Genomic DNA, 26912 nt, shown 5'->3' with positions numbered 1-26912 from the left:
TTCAGGAAATAAAGTTTCAATATCCGTCATATCCAGACGGAGGATTATTAGACATTAGCACATGGGAAAAGATAGGGAAAATCCTTTTCTCCGAGCCAAGGGCTCCAATTAACTGCCTACTCACATGGCAAAAATGTGCAAATGCGATTGCAAAGCTAGAATTGTCTTCTCCCTCGGTTTCTTCACTCCTTGCCTCAGCAGACCATCCCCCACCATATCCTAAAGTCCTACCTCCTTTGTCTCCTTCCTCACCCTGCCTGAATTCCCCCTCTCCCTTTTCTCCGTCTCAGCTTCCTGAAACCCTTCTCCCTCCCTCTGCTGTGCCTGCTGCCTCTCCTTCTGCTTCCTCCCCCCCTGGATCTCTTTCTCCGTCTGTTCCTTCAGAAACCAAGCCTCCGCCTGCTTCTGCCCCCCCCATCCCCCTTTCCCTCCCTCCTTCACATTCCTCTGGGTCACTCCTTCATGGAGCCGTCCGTGCTGGGCTTTTACAAGCTCAGCAGGAAGGCCTGCTTTCCTTGGACGAACGATCTGCGTGGTCTGGGGAAATTCCTTCTCTTTTCCCCTTTACTTATTTGCCTATTCCAGGGACTGCGCAGCAGCAAGTATCTCATGAAAAACTTCCATACTCTGTAATGAGGGACCTCAGAAAGGCTATCTCTGATTCAGGCTTGAAATCCCCTTACGTTAACGGATTAATAGAAAGCATAATTACAGGGTTTACTATGGCACCACAAGATTGGAAAGATTTGATGAGAATGATGTTATCTCCTGCACAATATGTTGTTTTTGAAAGTGAATTTAAACATAGTGCCATAGCTCTAGCTGATCCAATGCACACAGCCAGTCAAATTTTTGGTTCTGCACCATTTGATAGCTTGACTACTCAAGCGCTTCTATCAGATTCACACTTTAAACGTACAGCGACTTGTGTGCAGCGTGCAATTCGTAAGATTCCTGTCTCAGGGCAGGCTCTGAGTTCTTTTGTAAATGTTAAGCAGCAACACTCAGAGCCCTACCATCAATTTATAGATAGATTAAAGGAATCAATATCTAGACAGGTGGACAATGAAACAGCCCAGAATGAGTTGATGAAAAAATTGGCTTATGAAAATTCTAATTCTGATTCAAAAAAATTATTGCAGTCTGTTATAACTCGATCAAAATTTAGTCTTGCGGACATGATACAGGCGTGTTCCGAAATTGGGACACATTCTTATACAATGTCATTGCTTGCTACTGCAATCCAGGACTCTGGGAAACAAACAGGTAATTGTTTCAATTGTCAACGCCCTGGTCATTTTGCCAGGCAGTGCACAGCCCCAAAGGGGACTGCACGAAAGGATGTTACTGCAAATACCACGACTAGACCTTCCAAAAAATGCCCGAAATGTGGGAAAGGCTATCATTGGGCAAATCAATGTAGGTCTCAGGGAAACTTCATTGGGCCCCGACTCTCGGGCCCCAAAGAATAGAGAGTTGTCAGCCTTTAGTTTCTGCTGCTGCAAAAGTTTCTAAAAATATGCCTTCTGAATTTGCTGTTGATTTGATTAATCAAGAGACCAAAGTCACTGCTTTACCAGGTGAAATCATAATCATGGCCAGCCAAATGGCAGGTCCACTTCCTTCTAATCTCACAGGTTTAATTTTACCTAAATTTTCTGCTGCAAAACAAGGCATTCAAGTCATCCCAGGTGTCCTGCCTCCTGACTATGTGGGCACAATTATGGTTCAATTTTGGAGCCATATGCCCATGCAGTTAACAAGAGGAGAATCTTGGGCGCAATTGGTGATGCTGCCTTCTCCCCCTGATGTTGTTTCTGCTATTGACACTAATTTGCACAAGTTCTCTTCGTCTTTTTCCCCACAGCTTCTAGCTGTGACCCAACGTATTGGAAGAGAAAAACTCCTTCGTAAGTATAAAATTAATGGAAAACTAATAGAGGGTCTAATTGACACTGGCGCTGATGTTTCTGTCATTTCCAGTGAATTTTGGGACCCCACTTGGCCCCTTGAATCTTCTCCTGAAGTGTGGGACGTGGGAGGTAATCAGACTTCTTGCAAAAGCGCACAGTGGCTGCCTGTTTCTCTGCCTGATAGCTCTGAAGCTATTGCATATATTCAGCCCTGTGTGCTCAAAATCCATCTCAACCTGTGGGGAAGGGATTTATTACAACAATTAGAAGCAACCATTCAAATTAATGAGTAAATTTGTGCTTCCACTTAGGTGGAAATCCACTGATCCTATATGGGTTCCGCAATGGCCTCTTTCTACAGAGAAATTGACTGCTTTGAGACAATTGGTCGATCAGCAATTATTAGCTGACCATATAGAACCCTCATTTAGCCCTTTCAATACTCCAGTTTTTGTCATAAAGAAGAAAAAAAGCCGTTTGTCTATCATATTGCCTGAAAAGCATCATTTCTCCTACTCTCGTTATCGCCGCAATGTTGAATTGTCTGACGATTGTGATGACCTTGTCTCTCTTCCCAGTAGATCTGAATATATCTCTTTAGCCGTCTCTCTTTTAGGCGTTCCAGGATTGGCTGTGCGCAACAGCGCAAATATTAACTCTTTAGCTTGCTCTGCAGCAAAATCCCTGAATTTTACTTCTCAAGCGCTTCATCTTCTCAACACAGAGCAAGCCGAACTTCACAATGGTTTATTTAAGAACAGGGCTGCTATAGATTATTTACTCATGCTCCATCATTATGGTTGTGAACAAGTCGAAGAAATGTGCTGCTTCAACATCACTGACAATTCTAAGGCCGTTCAACGTCAAATTTCTCATTTGCAAAATCTTACCCACCATATTAAACAGGACATTGGGTCTTCTGGTTTCTGGGACTCTATTTTTCTGTGGCTCACTGGCTGGATGCCTGGTTTTAATTGGCTTCGTAGTCTTTTTTATTACGGAATAATTATTGTATGTATATTAATTTTGTTTTGTTGCTTTCTCCAATGCATTCCTAGCCTCACAAATCTTTTTTCTCGCCTTTTTTCTCCCCCTCAACCACCTAGTGCACTCCTTGCAGCTTATTATGCGAAATGGCAACGCAACCAGTAAGAAAAAATAAAAACAAAAAGGGGAGATGTGGGTAGGATTATTTTGAGATTCGCTGGCAAACCACTAATCTTGAAGTATTTTTGCCCCATCAACCCTAGCAGTATTATTTCCGGCATTCGATGGCAAACCACTAATCCGGAAGTATTGTTGCTTTTATTCACCTAGTTGCTTTATCTCGCTAAGAAGAAAAGAAAGGAGGAGATGTGGACATGTTATTCTTATGTGCCAGTATAGTGAAACACTGGTTCTTTTTCCCCTTTGCATTGTGGGATTATTTCTAACATCCTTCGCTTCTATACAGACGTAAAAGTCTGTTTATAATCAAACACGCTTCTCTCCCCTTCACGCACGGCGAAAGCCTGTCCCTGGCACACAGACCCCTGCATTCCATTCCTTGCATACCACACTTTTTCTACTTAAGTTCACTTTAAGTTCACAATGAGATGTTAATCCTCAATGTATAATTAATTATGTGAGTTTATATTATGATCATAACATTGATAATTGCTTTAGTCATATTATAATCAATCTTAGTTATAAGTGGATTAAGAGCTTATATACCTGTCTAAGTGCAGCTCTTGCATATTTTCTTTCATGTGCCAAAGATCTATGGAGCTGTGTAAGCCCGCCTTACATACAAATGAGCCAATAAGATTCCAGTTTCTTTGTTTGTATTTGAACCAATGAGCGACTAGCACCTCCGTGGCCATGCTTTGTAACTTTGAATAAAAGGAGATGCTGTGGAGCTAGAGAGCAGACGCAGACGCACACACTCTCTCTCTCTCTCACCACACGCAAGCTCTCTGAATCAAATATCTCTTTGTTTGTTGTTATTTATCAACGCAACATCCTCCCAACAACCCTGTGGTGTAGGTAAGGCTAAGAGATGGTGAGCGGCCCAAGGTCACTCTTCATGACTCAGTGGGGATCCAAATTCTGGTCTCCCCCAGGTCAGTCTAACGCTCTAACCATTAGATCATGCTGGCTCTTTCTTCCCTTTTTGTTTGCTGCAGTGGGTTACTGGCTTATATGGATTATGCCTGGTTACTTATCCTCTGCCTCCAGCTCCGCACACTAATGCACACTGTTGACACAAAGGGGTAGGAAGGCAGAAATGGGAGTAATGGCAAGTGCAGCAGCAAGGCAAGGACCTCCCTGGTCCAACACCATGCAAATCTACATTTCAAGCCCGATCTTATGTATGTACAGTATACCAGGAATCATCAACATATTCAGGCCCAGGGCCCACATTTAACCCAAAGACGCATTTGGGGGCCCTTTTCTTAATCCTTTCCTTTATATCTGCAAGGTGGTAGTCCTCCTGTTGCAATCAACCTTGGATCCGGGCCCCACCACTTGAAGACCAGTGATGTATTTCTTTTAAAAAAACAAAAATCCAGTGTTCAATAACAATTTGCTTCCAGGCAGGTGTATAAAGATTATAGCCTTGCAGTATTCCTATAGGATTATAGAATACATTACTCCTCTACACCCACATGACTGTTTTCTAAACTTCTGGTATTTTCAAGGATTTTAGAGTCATTTTTAAATTTTATTTACTATAATGTTGCGAGCAAGCGCAAGTTGCCCGAATGAAAAGGGACCGGTGGCATAGCTTCCATACCAAACTGGTACAGTGGTACCTCGGGTTAAGTACTTAATTTGTTCCGGAGGTCCTTTCTTAACCTGAACTGTTCTTAACCTGAAGCACCACTTTAGCTAATGGGCCTCCCACTCCTGCCACGCTGCCGGAGCATGATTTCTGTTCTCATTCTGAAGCAAATTTCTTAACCCAAGGTAATATTTCTGGGTTAGCGGAGTCTGAAACCTGAAGCGTCTGTAACTCAAGGTATCACTGTACTTGTAACAAATCAAACACTGTGACCCAAGGGACTGAAGCAGCATAAGGAAACTATTAATGTGTAGGACTAATGTTAAATTCATTACAACCAAGAATAGGATAAATGCATGTAGGATAACTACATGTAGAAAACAGAGAGACTTCACTACTAAAAGTTATGGTGCATTATAGCAGTGACTAAGATGTTTGGGACGCCACTCATTCATTCCATTTCAAATGCTACTTTTCTTGCTGTATGCTTTGTGTTTTGGAATGAAGCTATACTAAAGAATCCCCCTGAGCAAGTTTGATGATTTCTAGATCACAAGCCTATAGAGCAAACTGAAGACATTGGAATTAAGAGTTCTGAAAATAACACTGGGGATTCATCTTATACAAATGGTCTTCTAGGTGCTGGTAGCTGCCAAATCACTAGAATCCATGCTTTTCCTTGGTTGACTTTTCCTAATATAAATCTTGTTCAACTCCTTTTCACAGCCACAATAAGCACACAAAGAACACATGAGTACTAGTGGCCACACAAGCTTACATAATTTTTTGGTTTGTAAAAGCTATTTTAGGAAAGTAGGTCATGATAAATCCCATGCTTTACCTGTGAACTGGACTAATACAAGACAAGCACACACAGTGACTGCACTGTAATATTCCTTTGGGGAAATGGCCCATAAAAATGTGTACCAGCTTCACCTGCAATATTACATCTTTCAAATGGTCTTTGATGCACATACATTTCAGATAATGATCTTATTGGTATTGATTTATGGAGTCCTAACATTTCTTGATTCTGTTTATTGAAACCTCCCTCGCTTATGTGATAAAGCAGATTCTGGCAGCTAAGAGGCTTTAGTCTCATGACTTTCCCATAAAGAAATAGACGTATTTTCAAGCCACAGTGAAAACTATGAACAAATGTGTCTACATAAAAATTGTTTTACTGAAAAGATCCGCATGATATTACAAAGGTGAAACAGTATTTACAATATAAGTTGCTGAAATATCCAGCATTTCAGAAATCCAACCAAGTGGGTGTTGACATCGAGCTTTGAGCATGCTACATAAAGCTGTATTAGTTGTGCAGAGCGCTTCAGTTCTGCTGTGAAGTCAAACATTAAAAAAAAAAAACACCACACTGCAACAACTGCCTTCAATTCTGTTCCAAATTTGTAGGCAATTAGGGTGAGCAGCTAACTATGGGATTATCTAAATGCTGTTGTATTTTACTGAGACTGGAGAAGCATACTGGAATGCTAATTTCTAATTTAAGAGCAACTGAAAATGCCATATAAAGAAATTAAGCAAATTAAGCAAAAAAGAAAGCAGCTAGAAAAGGACAACTCAAAGGCAAGCTGGCTAGTTATTTTGAGTTTTGACTACTGAAGCTGAAAACAAAAAATTGTACAGAATAGGGCAGAGTAAAATGCTTGCAGCGAAATGTGCTTAGGGAAAGAAATCACCCTTTGTTTCCAGCATTTGTAAAGTGTACATCATTTTTGCAGAACCAATGTGCTTTAAGCAACTGCTCCCAGGATGCTTTATGATGGATTATAAAACAGAACTGTCTCAACACACGCTACAGTCCTAGAAGTCTCTTAGCCTCTTCACTTTGAGCCATAAGAGCTTCACTGGCATACTTCTGAAGAAGTTCCATCTTCTTTCTTCGGACAAGAGCTTCCTCAATCTGCAGATTAAAAACATTCAGCCTTAAAATAAAGTACTGAAACTTCACAGATTGCAAATGATTTAGTAAAAATAGCTTATACGTACATGCTGGCAATGAAAAGGAACTACCTAATGAAAGCTTTGAAGAGAGGTGTCAAAAGATTATTGCTGTGGCCAAAGTCTGATGTTCCTTGGATGCCAGTGACTTTTAGGATGCTGTATCACCACTTTTCCAGAACTGATACAAACTCTCCTTGCAAAGATGCTGAGGTATCAGGGTGCATTCAACTAACCGGATGTGCTGGTGGAAGCCAGGGCAAGAACTCTCACTAGTGCAGCAGCACAATACTTTCCTTTTCATTGCACATTATGCTCAGAACCTTCTGAACTGGGGCTGCAGAAAACCAGTTTACCGTTTCATTGCAACAGGCACATTATGGTTTGCTGCAGCCCAGAAACAGAAGTTCTAATTTACTGAGTGGGAGGAGCAATGGAATCCCAAGGCTCATTCTTGTAACACTTAAGCGTTGTTTCACATGGTTATGTCTGAACAACCCCTTTATAGTTATCAAAGTGCAAAATGATTCTCTTCTGAGATACAAACACTTTCTGAACCTTAGTCTGGCTTTATTTTTCAGCTAAACTGTATATGTTTGCTCCAGTTATTTCACATAAATTTGCAAAATGCACCAATGAAGTCAGGAATGACAGAGAAAACACAGTAGCTGCAAAAAGGTGCCACAAAACTTTTTTCCCTGGAGTAGGCCAATGTAGCTATTCCTCTGGAAGTTCAATGTACCTGTATTTGTATTTCATTTTCTATTTGTTCCTTACCTCTTGTTGTGATGGCACTGGGACATGAGCAATAAACTTCTGCTGACTGTCCTCTCCTTCTTTTTCCTTTCCGCTTTCTTCATCAGACTGCAATACATTTAGAACATTCAGTTTATGCAACCACACACATCATGCCAGCGAAGAAAAAGTCAACACCAGGCGCCTGCTTTTGTTCTAGCTGGACTGTCCACACTCCTGCCACAAAGCCAATGAGCATCAACTGTCCTGTAGGAAAGAATATCAGGTGCTGGGCAGTAGATAGGACTGTACCTTGCTCAGAGAAAGGGAAGCAGTTTCAGTTCAGTGGGAACTGCTTCTTGCTCCCTGTGCTGTCCTTTGAGGTCACCTCCAACACAGGGATCACAAAGCCCTTTGCAATCTTCCCCATGCTCTCCTTTACACCTCCAATGCCAAGGTGCAAAGGAGAACGGAATACATCACAGAGGGCTTTGAAAGCCTCCCCTCATTTCTCCTTTCCAGCCCTGATGCTGGAGGTGATACGGTGAAGTGCATGCATGGAAGAAGTAAACAAAGGAAAGAAAGTCTCCCCTTCATTTCCCACTCCCACTTTGAGAAGCGCTGGGTGGGGGGAGTCTACATCTTCCTGCTGCACCCATTTTATACAAATTCAGACAACACACATTGGGCTGAGCTGCTTTAAAAATCAACTACATTTCCTAACTTGGTCAAATGCAAACTGACTAGCTTTCAAGTTCCATTATAAAAAGCTAAAGTGTTTTCTTTAAACCACACAAACACACAGCCGTAAGTCCACAGCAGGCTTCATGCATGCTCTGTGTGTAACCAGTACACAGCAGGAAGCACAGCCTAAATTAAGACTTGATTCATCTTGATGTTTCATTCCAAATTCAGAAACACACCCCAGCTTCTGACAGTCACATTTTATCCACGTAGAAAAGAAATTGCACTTATCACATACATAAAGACACTGAAATGCACAGACACTGAAACGGGCAGGCCTATCCAAGTTTGCTAGTGTTTATGCCACTCTGCCTTTTACTGTTAATGAATTCTTCTACATTCATGGCATGCTGTTATTAGCAGAACTGAAACCAGCACAATACCTCCTCATCATTTACTGCATAGATGTTTATTTCCTCCTCCTCCTCTTCTTTATCACCTCTTGCAAGTCGTGCTTCTCTCTCTGCTTTCCATTTTTCCACTGCTTCTGCAATAACTGGGCAAGTAAAAAATGTAGTACTTTATATTTGGATTTTAAGAGGTTGACCAAGTACAATTCAAAAAGCACCAGCTCTTTCATTTCAGAGTCAATTATAAGAGTCAACTTTTGGTGAATCCACAAACGTACTTAACAGTTTTTTACCTGCACTGTTTGAACTTTCTTTCCTTGAGAAGGGAACAGTAGCATTGGAGAAGGCATTTAGAAGGGTACAATTAGCAGAAACTTACGGCAATCCTACAAAGAGTTATGGGCAGGGTTTTCTCATGTTATAGTTACAACAGATTGGGCTACAAATAGGGGTGGTGGGTATCCAAGAGTGTCACTCAGTTGATAGCCTTCTGTCAGCTGAACAGTAAGGGAAGCATCCCTCCTGCCCGGCACCTGTCCCCCACTTTGATTCAAGTCTGCAGCATACATTACTCAACTTTATCCAGATAGAAACTGACAATGTCTCCCTCTAAACCTTGTTTACCTTTTACCCAGTGCTATGATAAGTTCTGAGAAAGCCTGAACTTTATTATACTTTAAAATGGTTTACTATACTTTAAAATGGTTTGCCTTTCCTGTACTGCATACATAAAGAATTCTTTCAAGTTTATGAAGTGTGACTCCTGTTCACAAAAGCTAGACTGACTTCACTAGCATACATTTGTACGTGCCCAGTTTTTAATACTATTTTTAACAACTCATTAAGGAATGAAGTAACCTCTAGGTTAGATTACAGCAATGGGACTGCCTCTGAAGATGGTTTGGAAACTTCAGCTAGTGCAAAATTCAGAAGCCAGGTTAAGAATATTACATTGATCCTGGCATGCCTGCACTGGCTACCAATGAGTTCCCAAGCCCACAGTGCTCGTTTTGACCTACAAAGCCTTAAATGGCTCAGAACCACAAGCAATTCTGTACTGCTGTACCATCTACAGTTGAGTGAGAGTAACACAGTAGGTTTGGGGCAGCTCTGGATCCATTTCTAGCAGTGGAGATTCTATCAGGGAGTGTTTGTTCAAGATGGAAAATACTTTGCTGCAGGAAGTTTCAACCTCCCTGCTTCCTGCATTTATAGCACCATCTACTGTAGGCCAGGAATCAGGCAACAAGCAAGCTTGATAGCATCGTTGGAGCACCAGGGCAGAGAAAAAGGCAGAGAAAAACTAGAAATTAGTGCTGTGGAAAACAAGCTACCAAAAACCAGCCCCTGCATATTTAAGAGAGTCTTTTCCAGCTTGCCAAACTTTGTGATATAGCTCCAGAACTGGGTGTTCCAGAACTTGCTGCCAAATCTAGCTTTTCAGAACTGCCTAAAAGAGACCTGTTCAAACATGTCACAATTCACTGTTCTCTCCTTTAGCTGAAGTAAAATGTTCATACTTTCTGGATCATCATTTCTGCCTTTGGCAAAATAAATATTTCAAGCAGACTATACAAAGACACTTCAAAACCAGGGACCATAGTTAGAAAGGAGAAAAAGAACATTATGTGTATCTTAAAATTTATGTATGTAATTAAAAACCTGAACCACACTTGAACCACACCTGTTGTTCTATATGCCTTCTGTACAAACAATGCAAGCGTCTAGAAAAAAAGTGAAGAAGTTACTGGAAAACACAATGGGTTTACTAATACCAAATTGTAGTTCACAAACATATGCAAATTAACTTGGAGGTAAGTGTCATTGGGACCAATGGAACTTACTTCTGAGTAAATATTCATAAGTTCAGACAGCTTGTATCATCATTTGATACAGTAACAGGCTGAAATGAGAAGAGTACAGCAAGACTCAAAATTGTGAAATGAGAATGATACGTAGCTGAACACTAGGGTTTAGTCTCAGGAAATGAAAGGAAGGTTGATACAGCCATGGTGCAGGATCAAAGCACACTTGGGAAAGGCATGAACTTACTGTGGAGAACTGATGAATGCTACTTTCAGAACCATGTGCTACTTATATGCCAGTTTGTCATTAGTTGAACAGGTGTTGAATTTTATACTCTTAGATATGTAAGAGTAATTCAAGAAGTTCTGCTAATTTCTGTAGAGATGTACAACTCTTCCCCACAATAAGGTCTACAGAGCCTAGCAAGCCATATTCTCATAATGTACAGTCTTCAAACCTCAAACCCCAGGTAATGTAATATGTCAATGAAATGCTTCTGATAAAACAATCTAAGTAAAATTACTAGCGTATTCATTTTTCAAAAGGCAATAACCAATCTTCTGAACTCAATAAGCAAAACAGCAGAAGATTTATCTTACTTAAAAGTACCAAAATGGTGGCAAGAAGGCAACTCTGTTGGGGGATAGTTCATGTCAACTTATAATGCTTTGACATAATCAACAGCAGCAGCTTAGTTATTTCCTTCTAGTAGCTCATCTAATTTTCTTGAGGCTGATTTCTTTCCAAAAGACTTGAATTAATTTCCTCTGTCCCCATGTGATTATCATCAGCATAACCGAAGATCTATTTATTGGAGCAAATTGCCAAGGAAGCAGATCCAGATGAGGGAACAGATTAATTTCAGATGTATTTTCTGAATAAAACAAGACCAATATCACTAGTACGGACATCTGACTGCCTATTAGGAGGGAAAAAACCTGCACTTCTGTAGCAGAAAAGCTCCAATACTGATTAACTCAAATTTTTTATTTAATAATGTATATACCACTTTATGCAAAAAAACAAAAACCTTCAAAGCGGTTTACAAAAGATAAAATTGTAAAATCAAGGGGGGGGGGGGAAATCACAACCCTGTTTTAAAATATACAAGAGTTAAAACAGTAAAACATATTAAAATTACCTCAGCTTTCTAAGCACCTGTGTAGGCTTGTCTAAACAGGAATGTTGTTAGCAAGCGCCAAAAAAATTAGTTGAATTGTCAAACAAAATTTGTAAAATAACAGCATCTGGCATTTGACTTCAGGGCAATATAAAGGTCATATCAGGAGCTTACTACAGGTTATTTTATCCAGTATAAAAAAGTGGATATTGTGAACAACAGGTAAACTCAAGCTTGATTAAAACTGGCTTCTAAATTGATCTGCAAATGTTCAGTCAACAGATCTTAATAGAATCTTAATTTGGGGAAGGGGACATACCTTAGTGACACATGCAGAAGGTCACACATTTATAGATCCCTGGCATCTAATTATTATTTTTCTAAGGGTGGGGAGGGGATGAAATCAAATAGCATGTGATGCAGAAGACTGTGCCTCAGACCCTGCCGTTCAGAGCAGTCAGAACAGGGCAAGACAAACAAACAGCCACACTCCCGTGATGTAAGAATCCACATGGAGAGAAAGAAGCAACACTACTAAAGTATTTAATATACGCGTATGCCAAAATGGAAGATGTGCCCTCAACAACATGCCCACTACCGTTTCTGAAATAAGAAGCAGAAATAAGATCCTTTGAAAAGAATTGAACTGTTTTACAGTGGTACCTTGGTTCTCAAACTTAATCTGTTCCGGAAGTCCGTTCCAAAACCAAGGCGCACTTTCCCATAGAAAGTAATGCAAAAATGGATTAATCCATTACAGACTTTTAAAAACCCCTAAAACAGCAATTTAACATGAATTTTACCATCTAACAAGACCACTGGTCCATAAAATGAAAGCAATAATCAATGTACTGTACTATAAAATTAATAAGACAGTATTGAAGATTATTGGGGGGGGGGATTTCTTACCTCACCGATGATAGTCATTTATCTATTTCCACAGTCACACAATCAATCAATCAATCAATCAATCAATCAATCAGTAGCTGGGCTGGGTTCCACACAGTGACAAAAACAAAAGTGCCAAACTTAATCCGTTTCGGAAGTCTGACTGACTTTCCCAAATGTTTGAAAACCAAAGCACAGCTTCTGATTGGTGAAGGTGCCCTGGAAACAATAGCTGACAGCCGCATTGGATGTTTGGCTTCTGGAAAACGTTCGAAAACCAGAACACCTCTGGGTTTTTGCCGTTTGAGAACCAAGGTACCACTGTACTTCTTTGTCTTACAGGTAGAAGTTACCTGTACTTTACAGGGGTCTCTTGTAAAAGACACTAAGCAAAGCAACAACCGATCCGAGGTTGACCATGCCTACCTTTCCTTTCATGTTCCTGCTCCAACGGTTCCAGGACACCATCATCCTCATCTCTGTAGCCATAGTATTCTGCATCAATAGCCTTCATGAGTTCAGCTCGTGTCTTCCTGGGAGGAGGAAGGGCTGAAGGAACAAATGCAAAGTCACTCTCCACCCAAGTAAGAGAAAATGGAAGCACATAGCTTTACCTGCTATGACTAGCTAGTCACTGAGATTCAACCAAATAGCCAAGGACACCTACAGTATATCCAAGCCACTGGGTAAAACGTGCCAGGAATGACTGTAAGAAAGAGGAACTTCCAGCCCTACCTGGAGGTGCCAGGGCCTATTCCATCAATGTTTCTGAATTAAAACAGTAAATTTTAAATAAAAAATAAACAGTAGCAATTGCACTGCAATAATTGAGCAGGGCAATCAGTTGCATATGTATTTTCTCCTCCTCTTACCATTTGCATTAAACTGAGGGGAAACTACTGGAAAATAACTCCCAACACGTCTTATGGGAAAACGTGTGCTACGCTGTAAAATTTTATACTCGATTTAATTTCTCTATTCATAGTGAATTGAAAATGATGTTTAAAATAACCTTTGTAAAAAAACAACAACCCAGAAGCTTTTCTTTTGGGAATTATAGGGACAGAACTACCTAAATTGTATAGAAATTTATTTATGTATGTGACTATAGCAGCAAGAATGCTACTCGCCCCAAAATGGATAGAAGCAGAAGTCCCAGCAAAGGAAGAATGGATACAAAAACTTATGGAATATGCAGAAATGGCTAAACTTACCAGAAAAGTAAGAAATCAAGATAACAAACTTTTTATAAAAGAATGGAAATGGTTTATTGAATATTAACAGATAAAAACATTGGCAGGATTACTATAATAACCTGCAGTTTCATAAGAGTATATATTTAAAGTAGATAATTAAATGAGCAAATTAAATTAATTTGGATATGCAGGAGATATTAAAAAATAAATTTCAGGAACCACAGAAAGAGGGGGAAGGAAGTCAAACTTTGAAATGTTAAAATGATTGTAAAATTAATGAAATATATAAATTTGAAAAGTATAAATAATTTTTTTTAAAAAGATTTAATTTCTCAAATGCATATGCCACATGCACAAAAATACTTACGTTCTTTTTCGAAAAGCTCTCTGACCCCAGGCAAATCTTTAGCAGCTCCAAAATATTTGTAACCCCTGTTTCCTGGAACTTCTTTCCCTTCATGATCAAGCATTTTGGGACCAATTCTCTGGAGGGGGAAGAAAGGGGTAAAAGCATCAATGCTTAGTATTTCCTCTTGTGTGGCTAATTAGACAGAACTTGTGAGTACAGGCAGAGTTTCATGTGGTTTGGGCAGACCGAGATTGGCATGGTCAAATCTGGAGAACTTCACACAAACTATAACATGGAAGTCCCAACAATACAATTGAATTATTGAGTTACCTATGTAGATATCCACTTACACAAGTCTTGGAATAACTGAGTATGAGAATGGGTTAATTTCCTTCATGAGTGTCAATCACCCCATGATGAGCTAATCAAAAGGTCAGCCAACACAGTTGCTATGGTATTGGCCCAGTGCCCAGACTATATTAATATGTCATTAATATGTCAATATGATTAATATGTCAGCTCAGTAGTCTGTTACTCTGTGGTTTATCTGTCTGTCTGTTAGTCAGTTAGTCAAGTTACTTGTTCAGTATTATGTCTTGAATTTATGCACTTATTTAAAGCAACAGAGATACCTTGTGCTTGTAGGTATCTGTATCTGGAAAAGCCCACAAGCTGTATCTATCCATGTCCAGAACTGTTTTACTGAACCTTATCTTCTGCAACAGTATACTATCTGAACCTTTCTCTGGTTCCGTGTGGTGAATGGTATTGAGAGCCACTGTGTGGGTATCTCACCTGAGATTCCCAATGATAAGAACCAGGCAGTGGTTATTATTTATCAAATTATAACAGATAAATTTGCATTGTGTTTGCACTTTCCTACATATGAATCTAATAATTTTTATATACTTACTGCATAATCGGGTCCTCCCAGCTCCTTTATCCGGACTTCCCAGTGCCCCTTTTCTCTTAGGAGTTTGTTAATTTCATCATTCAAGTCACGAATTCTGAATTCACCTAAGCCAGCTTTTTTAAAGGAAATGGGAGGGAAATAGCTATTTCAGTCATAGATATACACTCTCTATTCTGAATTTTTCCAGGTACTGTAGGACAGTGTTTTTCAAATTATCTGATATGGTAGACTGGCAATTTCTTTCCACCCCCAATGTGCCAAGCAGGGAACAAGGCCATATTTGATCCCTGAAGTGTCCTACCCAACCTGGATTGAGGTGGAGTTACTGCAGAGTAACAGCTGATGGCTCATGAACCAGCACCGATCCATGGACCATCACTCTGAGTAGCACTGCTGTAGAATACTGCTCATTCATATTGCTTTATTTCTCTCTGTCACATGAAGACATCAATCCCTCTGCTTTTAGACAACTTTTATAGTAGCCTTCTTATTAAAGTAAGTTTTAATGTGTGGATATCAAAAGCACCAGAGCCAGTTATTATTCCAAAGACTCAAAGCACATCAGGATCAAGAAGGTTGACCCAAGACTAGCTTGGCTAGATAGGCTTGTTGAATACCAGATTCACAATTCAGATATCACAGCTTGCTTTCCAACAAAAGCAGGCTCCAGAGCAGTAGCTCCTTTTATCAGTTCACTATCACAAGCCTGGACCTCAGAGCAGTGGCACCTCTTCAGGGTCAGAGATAAAAAGAAGTCTCAAGTGTAAGAAATGTTAGTGAAAAGTACAATCTGCAGGCTCATAAGGATATTAACCCTGCCCCTCCATTAGGAATATTAACACCGCCCCTGCATTAGGAACTTACCATTTTGAATTTGTGCCACTTTCTTGGAAATTTCACCAATAATCTGTTTAAAAGGAGACATTATACGACGATTACTTTTTTCCTCAAACAAATCAGCAGCATCTATTTTAGATGCTGCATGACGCAATACCTTTAAAAAGTTTTTGTTTAATGAATAATAATTTTAAAGCTATTTGTTTAAGGTACTGCATCATGCAATCAGTATTCAAAAAGAGCATTTCCAACATTTTCTCTCCCATGACCTAGAAATGGTTTTGCAGACAACCAATTTTGACAGTTCATAGATTTAAAACTTTGGAACTTTTTTCTTAAACTACAACAGCTGGTTTGTAGTTTAACATAATGATACCATGGTGTGCTTAGGCCTAGCCCTGCCACTAGCCAAAGTGAGCCCCTTGCCTCAGGTGGCAGATTGGGAGGAGGAACAGAGCACGCTCCTCCTTGCCACAGCTCCCCACCCACCTGTTGCTGCTATCAGCCATGTGCAGACCAATTCTTGCAGCCCTGTCCACTTTTTTGTTTACATGACAAAGCAGAGAAATACATGAGTATGGTCATACCTTCCAAGTTGAACAGAATCCGTTCTGGCAGTCTGTTCGCTTTCCAAAACGTTCGGAAAGCAAAGCAAAGCACAGCTTCTGATTGGCTACAGGAAGCTCCTGCAGCCAATCAGAAGCCCCATCGGACGTTCGCCTTCCAAAACAACATTCAAAAACCAGAACGCTCACTTCTGAGTTTTGATCGTTCAGGAGCTGATTTGTTCAGGAGCCAAGGCATTTGAGATTCAAGGTACGACTGTCTTTCAATTAAAGGACAGAAGTTGGAACTATGTTATCAGGGGTTCATTTATATACTTAGAGGATTGTTATTCAGAATCCACAACAGCAAATACCTGCCGCCTCCATTTCTCAGCTTTTGGCAGTTCATTACATTCTGAAGCAAGAAAAGGCCTTCGCTCCTGTTTGAAACAAAGAAATATGATTATGGTATCTTCAGATTTGTGTACTTTCTGTATTTTCACTGTCTGCACATACAGCCAATGCAACTCTCAACATTTCACTCCCGATACTTTCCACATATCTGTAATAGTTCCAAGTATGCACAAAGTAAGAGTCTAATTTCTTTTGCCTCACACTGCCATTAGAATATTGGTTCCTCCTTTTGTGTACCACATACAAACAAGACTTGGACATACATACAGACTGGACACAGTCTGGCACTACCAGTGGCTGCTCTGGATTTCTGAAATTAATTTCCTTCTGAGAGTCAAAGCTTTCAGGAATACTGGACACCCTTTTCTGGTCAAGCTGCTGTTGACCAAATATAAGGTAGCAAACATCTCTTAGATACAGGGCAAGTCTTAAATAAGACTGCTTCAGGGTCCATCAGCATTTTTGGGGCACTTATTCCAAATATCTCTCTTGGGATTGAAAATTCTTTCCCTCCTCTTTCAACCCCAAGGGGGAGGGGGCAGATAATTCCTGTTGTCTCACACTCAGATTCTGGAAGCCACCTTGACTTTCTAGCTGTTATTTTGAAAATTAAAAAATACATAAGTTTTCAGTTTCACACTGCTTTCCCACAAAAATGGGTTTTTGTTTTTTTTTTAATCATAATTCTTGAAATTGCTGGGATTAGCGGCAGTTATATTTCTTTACAAGTTGTTTTATGAGCTTTAACATGCAGTAAAACCTTTCCTATGTGATATCCAACTATTCCAAGTATGATTAACACTTTATACTATCCCTAGCTTACAGGTTTAATGTAGGCTAACAAAATATCAGACAGTGAGTTCTTGGGTCAAAAATATTTACCCCTTTCCCCACTATAATCATGTCTGCCCTTCTGTCACAATAGAGGCAGCCATTAATTTTGCACTGCTGCTATTACCTTAATACTTTCTCTTGTCAGAACAGATGCCAAAGGCTGCTTTATAGATAAGGTGCCACCACTGCTACCCTGTAGTTTTTATCTGGACAACCAAACTACAGACGCCATTGGGGACATTTGACAGTTGAACAAGTATTTAATATTTAGGTGGAGCTGGACTGTCTTGCCTGCAGTGGAACTCTGCTAACTGGACACTTCTGCAAGTACAAGTGGAAGAAGCAATTCTGGGCAGCTCTTCTTTCTCCCCATACCCCTCCCTGCCCCCCAAATGCTCCAGACAGTTGGACTTCCCAGAACAGTGGGGGAAGATGGCAAAGGGAGCTTGCAGGGTGAAGGAGAGGTGGAAATTACCAATAATCACCTTTTTCCATTTCCTCTAACTGGTCTGATGTCTATTAGAGAAGAGAGGAGCCTTTCCATTCATGGAATAGACACTCTGGATCCACCTCAATGAGAATGGGACAGGGAGGAGAATCACTGTTTTAAAATCTAAAGGGGGGAAAACAGGGCTGCAGAAGATGAATGAATGTTCCTTACAGATTTTGGTAGAGGATTACACTCATGTTTTCCTGCCTTTCCTAAAGTTAACCTTCCTTTGCCCCATCACTCCCTTTGTCACTTTTAGCAGGACAGGTTATTTTTTATATTTTTTTATGTCGCAACCTGTCCTCAGCTTGTGAGTGCAGCAATACACAAACATAAAACAAAATGTAACAGCTCTATTGTTTTACAAGATAGAAAAGGCATTGATTTGTAAAAGTTAAAATGAGACATCACATGGTTGTCCATTGGTACAGCATGGTATCATGTGGAAGACTCGAGTTCATAATCACGCAAAGAACAAAATGCTCAATAGTTGATTCTCTAGTAAGACAATTATCAAGGAGGCAAAAGTTTGGAGACTCACTTCCAGTTTCCTTTGCAGAATAATGAAAGATAAGCAGAAACATATGACCAGGTCAACAGTCATGTATTAATGCATCCGTTCCAATGTTTGAGAACAGTTTGCCTGCTATGGTTGCATACGACTTTCAGTGGTCTTGAGAAACTCTGATCTACCCCTACATTATTAGAAACTGCTCCATAAATCTTCCTCCTCAGAAGCCAAACTGGTTTTCTGGCTTACCTTAACTTTTCCTTCTTCTAGCTGAGCTTGGCGAAATCTCGCCAAGGCCGTCCTAAAAGGAAGAAAGTTCCATGTCAGACAGACAATATGCAATCATAATACTCATAACTTATGTGTCATACATTTATATGATTTAGCATGGGAAGAACCAAACATAAATCTTATAAAGAAATGGAGAAAATTTTAAAATTGTGTGTTGTAGGAATACTTTGTCACAGTCTGAAACACCATGTCCAAAATGTAATAAGCACAGGCAGAGAATACCAAGATTAACATATTGTAAGCTGTAGAAGTGCAAAGTAATGTTTCTTAAACGGTTATGGATCAAAGGCAGAAGGCACCTTAACTGTTAGAATATGCAGAAAATATTCTCAGTGACAAAATATCAATATTCAGACTACTTACATGGCCTTTTCTGCATTTCGAGCCTAAAATGAGAGAGTGGGAGAATAGGCAGTAAAACATAAGTCTAGAGAATATTATGCAAAGATAACTGTAGAAACCTAGCCAATCAAGATGGTAAAAGGGTCAGATTTCCCAGACCTTATTAATACATATAAACCTTATAGTGCAGCAGCATCTAAGCCACATTGATATATATTATACCTAATTAGACAACCCTCTCAATACTACCGCCCACACATTGTGATGAACTATAGCTAATAGATCACTGTGAATGTTTCTAAAAGGAATCATTTGCTCCTTCCCACTTGCACTGGGAGAAAACAACTACCATCTCTGGCTCTTTATTACATCTGAACCAGGGACCACAGTTGGTTTCATTCTCAACAAATCCCAACTCATAGCCAGAATTTGCTTGTGACACGTGAATGGAACCATGTTACCATTCACTGGAGGGTGAGGACTTTTTTTGCATCAGTAACCAAGTTCCAGCAGCTGCTAAAGTCTTCAAAAAGAAAAAGAGCCAGTCAACTGTTTTGGAATATATAAAAAATGATGAGGTATTAATGTTTCCACCATTTATGAAGCTGAGACACAGGGTAGAAATCGTTTGATCATTAAAGTTAATTAAGCAGTTGAAGAATATGGACACTTATGCATTTCCCACTATAAAACATGTTGCTCTCAAGTTGAATACAGTGGTACCTCTGGTTACATACTTAATTTGTTCCGGAGGCCTGTTCTTAACCTGAAACTGTTCCTAACCTGAAGCGCCACTTTAGCTAATGGGGCCTCCTGTTACTGCCGTGCCACCAGAGCATGATTTCTGTTCTCATCCTGAAGCAAAGTTCTTAACTCGAGCTACTATTTCTGGGTTAGCGGAGTCTGTAACCTGAAGCATCTGTAACCCGAGATACCACTGTACAGATACCACCCTCAATTTTTAGCCACACCAGTACAACCCTGCTGTCTGTTGCTTTTGAAGAACTCATTTGGTCTTGATGGGTTTGAGTGTCACTATAGGGAGAAATGAAGCAGAATTGATGGTGTGAAGTTACCCGGAGCCAAGAGATGACAGCTATGGGGAAATATAAAAGAGACTGCTGCATGCATTTATTTATGTATGCAACGTGTTTAGCCGTTTTAACCATTCCAAAACAAAGCAGTACGGCAAATACTCAGGAGAGGCAGACCTTCAACAGGTTCAGCATCATTTCCAGGAACAAGAAGCTATGAAATGGTTTTACAGCAATTTTTGTCTATTGAAAATGTTGATATCCCACCCTTGCACCGTATTTGTAGCGCTCAGGCCAGCTTGCAGCAGCTGTTTCTTTTTTTAAAAAACAACAATACCGAAATAATGCAGCCCCCAAAAAAAGGGGGGAACATGGCAAGCTACTGTTGTGAAATAAGTAAAGAGAAATAGAGGAAATGGGAATGAAGCCCCCGGAGGATGCCCAGAAAAGCACCGGCTTGGCTGAGGCGCCGGAGGAGGGCGCGCGCGAATAAAAACACGAGGGCGCGCCCGCCCATTCACTCACCATGGCGGAAGATCCGCAGAAACGTAAAGCTACGCCGATCGCGGGGTCCGAGACGGAAACAGCTCCTTGGTGGCAACGCGGTGCAAGGCGGACGCGCGCAGGAGACACCGCCCCGGAAGAGGCTGGCCTTAAAGCGAGCGCGGGGGCTGCTGCAATCGCAACAACTTCCGGCTCTAGGTCTCAGGGTGCTTTTCTTGCGGGGCAAGAAGCGATGGGAGAAATTAATGAGGCAACAGCTAAGCGGGAAACGGGGCAAGAAAGTTCACAGTGCTTATTGAATTTGTATACCGCCTTTTGCAGTTTCTGCTGCAAAAGCGCTTGATTCCCCACTCCGCAGCAGGGCTTTTAATGCTGCATGATTTTGACTTCTGTTTGCTCTCCTAGCAGCAGCGGACCCAGGCAGACCCTGAGCCCCGATCGGAGCCAGCCCTCGCTGGGAAAACACGGTCCAGGGAAGACCGAGCTTGCTCGGTGTGCCATGGAAGAGCACTGAAAAGGAGCGCTCCGTGCAGCGACTTTTTGTTACGTGCCCCCCTAGTAATCAGAGGAAGTTCAGCCGTTGGAGATGCAGAGATGAGAATCGGCGCTTTGTTGAATTTCGACCTTTTGTCTACGTCAGGCTTCCTGAACCTCGACCCTCCAGATGTTTTTGGCCTACAACTCCCATGATCCCTAGCTAGCAGGACCAGTGGTCAGGGATGATGGGAATTGTAGTCTCAAAACAGCTGGAGGGCCGGGGTTCAGGAAGCCTGGACGTCGTTTTTTTAAAAACACGCAGAAAGTAAAGTCCTAGTTGCAGTGCTTTGAAAAGCATCGTGGCTGCTCTATACAATTGCAAAATGAAGCCGCTGAGGCATAATTATTTGGCACAGCGGGGGTGAGGAGAGGTTCTGTGTTTCCAAAGCCTATGTGACAAGCAGATATTCAGCAGGCACACCCGTTGCCCAGCCCATGCACCTACATATAAAACATTCCGTTCTGACAGGGAGGTGTCAAATGTGCACCTTCTTCTATTGATATTAAAAGACTGCTTAGTTAGCAGCCCTTCTCTGGCCCAGTATATGCTAGTGCAAGCGTTGCTAATCTGGCGCCTATGAGCACAATGACACTTGCGAAGTTAGTGCCTCCAGGCAGAGGGCCCAATCCCTGAGCGTTCTTTAAAGTCAGTCTCAAGCCCCCCTAGAAACAATGTTATGAAGAAAAATTGGCAGGTACCCACCTAAGTGATTTCTATGAAATGAGCCAGCCTGACTGCTCCCGTCACTGTTTTTAGCCAATGAATAATGTCAGATGATTGGTAAGTGATTTGTTTGAACACCAGGGAATAGTAATCCCTGTAGCCCTACAGAGTTGTTGTTTTTCTCTTGTCTGCTTCTGTCTTTTGTTCTAGTCTTTGGAATCCATGTAGTTTGCCCTTCCTCTCTCACTAGCAATCAGGATGCATCTTTCCTATGGTAGGTTTGTCTGAGATCACCCTAGAAGTTATGCAAATACACAGTAAGTATGGGTGGATATTAAAGATTTCAGCCTCTCCACAAAAGGCAAATGTGAAAATTTTGCCTGTCCTGCTCTGGATAAAATATTGCAGCTTTACCTTCACATGCAATATCTTCAATGACATTCAACTATCAGCCTAATTATAAACATATTTTACTCTGAATAAAGCCCAGTATTAAGATTGAGACTGAATTGCCTAGACACCAGTAACAATAGGAACATAGTTTCAATCCACAATTGAAATTAGGAGTCTCAGATTGTTATCGCGTCCATAAAATCCAATTGTAAGTGTCAGCAGTACACTTTGAGCTGTGGAAAGAACAAAAGTAGAATATATATTGAGCCAGGGATTCGCTGGAGGACCTTGAGATAACTTCATTTTCCAGATTCAATCATCAGCATCCCCTTCTTCTGCAATACAGAGGTAAGAATAGTGGCCTATGTCGTCATACAATTGTAACAATTACCAAAATATTTGTTCTTTGAACACCTAAAACAAACGGCTGTATAGTTAACTGAATTTTAATTAAAAAAAAATTCCTTCCAGTAGCACCTTAAAGACCAACTAAGTCAGTTCTTGGTATGAGCTTTCGTGTGCATGCACACTTCTTCAGATACACAGATGAATTTTAATGTTAATCCAAGCATGATAAGCTCAATAGGGTGGGGGGGCTGGTGTTTCTTCCCTCCCTCCCCTAAAACCACAGAGAGAACTTATTTACTATTGTTTTAAGTTTCAAAGGTGCTAGAAGTTATTTTGCTATTCACAAACTCAAAAAGCATTTACTTCTGCCATCTGATGGATGCATGCTATAACTACAGGTCTGGGAGAGGACAAATCCTTCTGTTTAATGAGGCGTTTTTACAGCATGATCCTAAAGATGTTAATATACATCTAGCATTCTAGCAGCAATACTGCCTGATCCTGTGGTGTTATGCATAACTATGTCTATTTAAATATGTGTTCTTAAATGTACCTAACTCTGCACAGTATCAAAGCTTTAATTGCATTGTTGTTGGCATCTGTCTCAAGAGACGTGCTGCTGAGATCCTGGCTACCTTATGACTAGACATGTGATTTCCTATCTATAAATTACGCTCTCCGTCCTCTTAAATGCTGTGAAACCCAAGGATGATAAATGTGAATGGCAGCCAATGTAGTGCTACCTGTTCTATGTGGAGATAATCCATGCTAAAGGTTCATGGAGAACTGAAAGGTTCTGATGGCTCAAGTTCAATAAACCATAGGAAACAACAAATCTCTACTAATTCTATCATTTCTCCTGATCAAGAATTACTCTGAAGGAGTTAATTCCTCATACAAATTTAATCTTTCTACCAATGCATTATAATTTTCAAGTAAATTATGATGGATCGTAGGAAGTTTAACATCAGTGAAGATATACCCACCAGTGATAACCATACACATAAATGAGTAGAAGCAAAACCACATAAGAACAATGCTAGCTTTTATTCAGTGTTTAACTTGCAAGCACTGTGAAATACCATTCAATAAACACAGTATCTCAAAGCACTGAATGGGTGTCATGATGGATGAGATAAGTCATTGTTTACGGCATACTAAGTCAATCACAGTACTTTCTACATGGCGCTTTTAACAGTAATGTACTGTTTGCACTGCCACACTGTGAGGTATAAGCTATAATTATTCCTCCGTTTTATCTGCAGAATGAGAAGCAGTAGATTCCCCATAGGCCCATGCAATACATGCAGAAGGATGGAGGATTAAGAAAGGGGGCAAATTATATAAGATATGACATGTTACAGCAGTAGTCCTCAACCTTTGGGACCAATATATGAGGTTTTAGTGGCACATGTGTGACCCACCTTAGGTGAGGTATGGGTCCTGGCCCCACCATTCCCTGAACCAACTTGCTCAAGAACTTCCATAAGTAAATTAAGACCATACTATTGGTCAAGTGCATACAATGCTAGGAGCATATCAATGTGAACTCATCCTTAGGTTCACATTTTATAGTCAAGCTGGTATATGTAATTGAAAATGAGGGGTAATCATTTTGAGACATGTTAGCATACTATACATTTCTGTGGGAAATGTTACACAAGAACCGAGAATAACCCGCTGTAACAGTATGCTGCTAGTGTATAGCAGCAAGCATAAGCTTAATTCCTTTGTTAGAAAACTTACTTTCCCAAGCTGTATTGCTTGGGAAAGTAAGTTTTCTAACAAAGGAATTAAGGCTGAAGGGTAATTCCCAAGGATAAAATTATTACTGACGTTAAAAGGCATAAGCCCAAATTCTGTTTAGTCTGCAATGTTATCTCATGGTGCTCAATGGCACTTATTTCCAGGCATAAATATGCAGCTTGTGTCAGGGAATTGCAGCAAGCATACAAATGTTTACCCAACTAGAAATCTTAGGATATTTGTAGTACAGAAATACTAAGCTACCATGAGCGGTTCAGCAAGGTTGTATACAAAGCTGTATTTTCTGTGATTGCACAGGAACAAAACACAACATTGAGAAAGAAGAGTATCCTTAGAAACTTTGCATTCACTAACGATGTAGGCAATGCCTGGCCGAAAACTCAGGAAGATGGTATTGAGAATTTCTTGTAATGAAGCCTTCAATACCCTCTCGCACAAGCCCTACCCTTCATTGGAGCTTTTGGCCCCAGATGGTAATGTGATGTAATGTCTGAAAAAGGTTCCCCACATCAGCTCTATGACAGGCATGTACACAGAACTATACAAAGCCGATAACAAAGTTTTTCATGCAAGTTGTAAATGTGAACTTTCTTCGACCAACAACAATGTGAATCTTTGCTCCCGAATTACTTTGACCTGAATGTAGTGCTATGCATCCTGAGCTGTAAAACCAAGGTTGTAACTCTCTTGTAACATGAAGGGAGGTTGGGTGAGTCAACAGAAGGGACACATCCCTTTTTGTTATCCAGGTTTTTTGAATATTTTTACTGGATTGTCAGAAATTCCAGCTTTTGTGAAACATCTTCATTTTTATGTGTAATAATGTCCTAGGCCTAGCTCAACAGCATTTCAAAACTAGGGGCCATATCAAATGAAATCCAGCCCTTAGTACACCCACTGAAATTAATGGACAAGTTCACTTTTCCTGTGTCTAACACTGGCTGTCACCCAGTTAAGGTTATTAGTATGCTATATTAATTCTACATAAGACTAAACTCACAAACTTCTTTTGAAGGTTTTGTCATTTGATAATTACCCTACCTGTGCATTCAGTATCAAAATGTGTGTACCAATCAATTTTTACGGCAAAAGATATCTGTATTCAGAGAACACATCAGACCTGCATTACTCATTCAGCCAATGATCGTGTTATATTGGAACTGACAAAATATACTTTGCTAGGCTCTTTCCACTGTATTGCACCAAAGAAAAACAAAATGAATGGGACATTGGTTAAGAGGGTCTCACACGTATGGTACTTTGCTTGTTTATAGCAGACCATTTTTTGTATTTTGTCACAGAATACTATTGGCCATACAGAATCTTCCTTTTCCCAGTGCTATATGTTCAATTCTTAGGGTGCACTGACCAAATTTTACCAAGTCTCATTAGCCTCCACATAGCTGAAATCCAGTTGACGTTTCAGAGCTGAAATGACTTCCAATAAGTTGTCATTGGCAGAGACCTGGTTCTAGCAATAAGCTTTAAGGGATATAGATCAAGCAGTCTTGTTACCAGATATTTTGCCGTCTGAATACCCATGCATCTTCTCCCCAGCAGGCAAGAAGAGAATCTACTTCTATCTTTAGTCAACCTCAACTACAGCCTACATTCTCGTCTCCCTTACTAGTAACATGGTCTCGAATAAAATGCCAGTTAACTGAATTTTTCTAATATAAAGGCTGAAGAATTGCATAAAATTTTTCTCCCAAGTTAGTGGAAACTTTTAATGTGATAGGTAATTGGATAGAATAAAGACTTAACATAAACATTGATTGCTAGGTAAATCATTTAACCGGAGCATGGGTCCCTTTCAACTTCCTACAAGATCACTTTCCAGCAGTAAAGCATCAAGTACCTGCAAAATCAGAGGGTGAAGGTGCATATACTTACTTCCCACCCCTCCTAGTTCATACTGACAATGGCCAAAGGTAGGCTCCTGCTTGCTCCATTTTTCTCCCAAGGAAGAGCTGGTCACACAAGGAGCAGTTTTCCACATGATGAAATTTCCACATGATGAAATTTTATTCCTCTTATTTTAGATGTCGTTGTCTCAATACATATTTTTAGACATGCTTTCTAGCACTAATTGCTGCTGTTGGAAGTATTTAGAAATTCCATGCAGGCCTGTTTTGACTGCAATATCAGCTGACAGCATTTATTGGTTTGATATAAGCCACCTTTGGTACCACAGGTAAATGCGAGGGTGGGGCACACACCTACAAGTTTGCCCCTTCACTGCTAGTTCCATGTGATTACTTGAATGAAATGTACTCTTCACATACTTCTTTCTCCACCACAAAATGTACTTTGTCCATAATGTAGTTTTCCTAATGTGCAATTTGAAAGACTACAGGATTTTAACACAAGATATATAATTGTGTTCTTGGACAGTATCTTTAGGAATACTATATAGAAAATCATTATCCTAATGACTGATCATTCTGCGGTTTGTTAATCTATGCAGAGAAAAAAGAATGCAAATATTGCTGCTGAAGTGATGTATTTGACAATTCTACAGTTTAAATGATACAGCAATTAACTTTGTATAATACAGTTGTGGTACAATAGTCAATGTTCAGCTTTTATTCTTCCACATTTGCCTTTGTAATGTTAATTTGTACTATGTATCTGAAAAATAAACCCCAAACAAAAAAC

At 40.2% G+C, this 26912-nt stretch overlaps 2 protein-coding genes and 1 long non-coding RNA gene across 3 annotated transcripts; 2 read left to right on the top strand and 1 right to left on the bottom strand.

The window, feature by feature from the left end:
- Window positions 1–921: 921 nt before the first annotated feature.
- On the top strand, window positions 922–3813 carry LOC310836300 (uncharacterized protein). The gene is made up of 2 exons (XM_083721395.1): window positions 922–1910; window positions 2530–3813. Exons 1-2 carry the CDS (start codon window positions 1520–1522, stop codon window positions 3063–3065), a joined length of 927 nt encoding a protein of 308 aa, XP_083577521.1. The 5' UTR covers window positions 922–1519; the 3' UTR covers window positions 3066–3813.
- A 2027-nt stretch (window positions 3814–5840) lies between these two features.
- ISY1 (ISY1 splicing factor homolog) lies at window positions 5841–20645 on the bottom strand. The gene is made up of 11 exons (XM_083726895.1): window positions 20567–20645; window positions 19029–19051; window positions 18624–18675; window positions 16500–16565; window positions 15608–15650; window positions 14744–14856; window positions 13849–13966; window positions 12712–12834; window positions 8505–8617; window positions 7420–7506; window positions 5841–6604 (listed from the first exon to the last, which is right to left on the bottom strand). Exons 1-11 carry the CDS (start codon window positions 20567–20569, stop codon window positions 6497–6499), a joined length of 849 nt encoding a protein of 282 aa, XP_083583021.1. The 5' UTR covers window positions 20570–20645; the 3' UTR covers window positions 5841–6496.
- Window positions 9417–12287, top strand: LOC310838941. Its single transcript, XR_014561237.1, has 2 exons — window positions 9417–10426; window positions 10465–12287. It is a non-coding gene; the product is annotated as an uncharacterized lncRNA (long non-coding RNA).
- Window positions 20646–26912: the final 6267 nt, after the last annotated feature.

This window comes from Podarcis gaigeae, assembly GCF_964106915.1.
Source record: "Podarcis gaigeae genome assembly, chromosome: 2".
NCBI classification, from domain to species: Eukaryota; Metazoa; Chordata; class Lepidosauria; order Squamata; family Lacertidae; genus Podarcis; species Podarcis gaigeae.
The sequence above is the reverse complement of the archived record's forward strand: the minus strand, read 5'-3'. Positions and strand labels throughout refer to the sequence as shown.

Coding starts and splice junctions, on each gene's coding strand:
- LOC310836300 (XM_083721395.1), top strand. CDS start 1,520: ATGCCTTCTGAATTTGCTGTTGATTTGATTAATCAAGAGACCAAAGTC. Junction 1,911..2,529: donor TGGAAGAGAAAAACTCCTTC/GTAAGTATAAAA, acceptor TCTCTCTTTTAG/GCGTTCCAGGATTGGCTGTG.
- ISY1 (XM_083726895.1), bottom strand. Junction 16,566..18,623: donor TAGAAGAAGGAAAAGTTAAG/GTAAGCCAGAAA, acceptor TGTTTCAAACAG/GAGCGAAGGCCTTTTCTTGC. Junction 12,835..13,848: donor AGAGCTTTTCGAAAAAGAAC/GTAAGTATTTTT, acceptor TTGTTCCTTCAG/CCCTTCCTCCTCCCAGGAAG.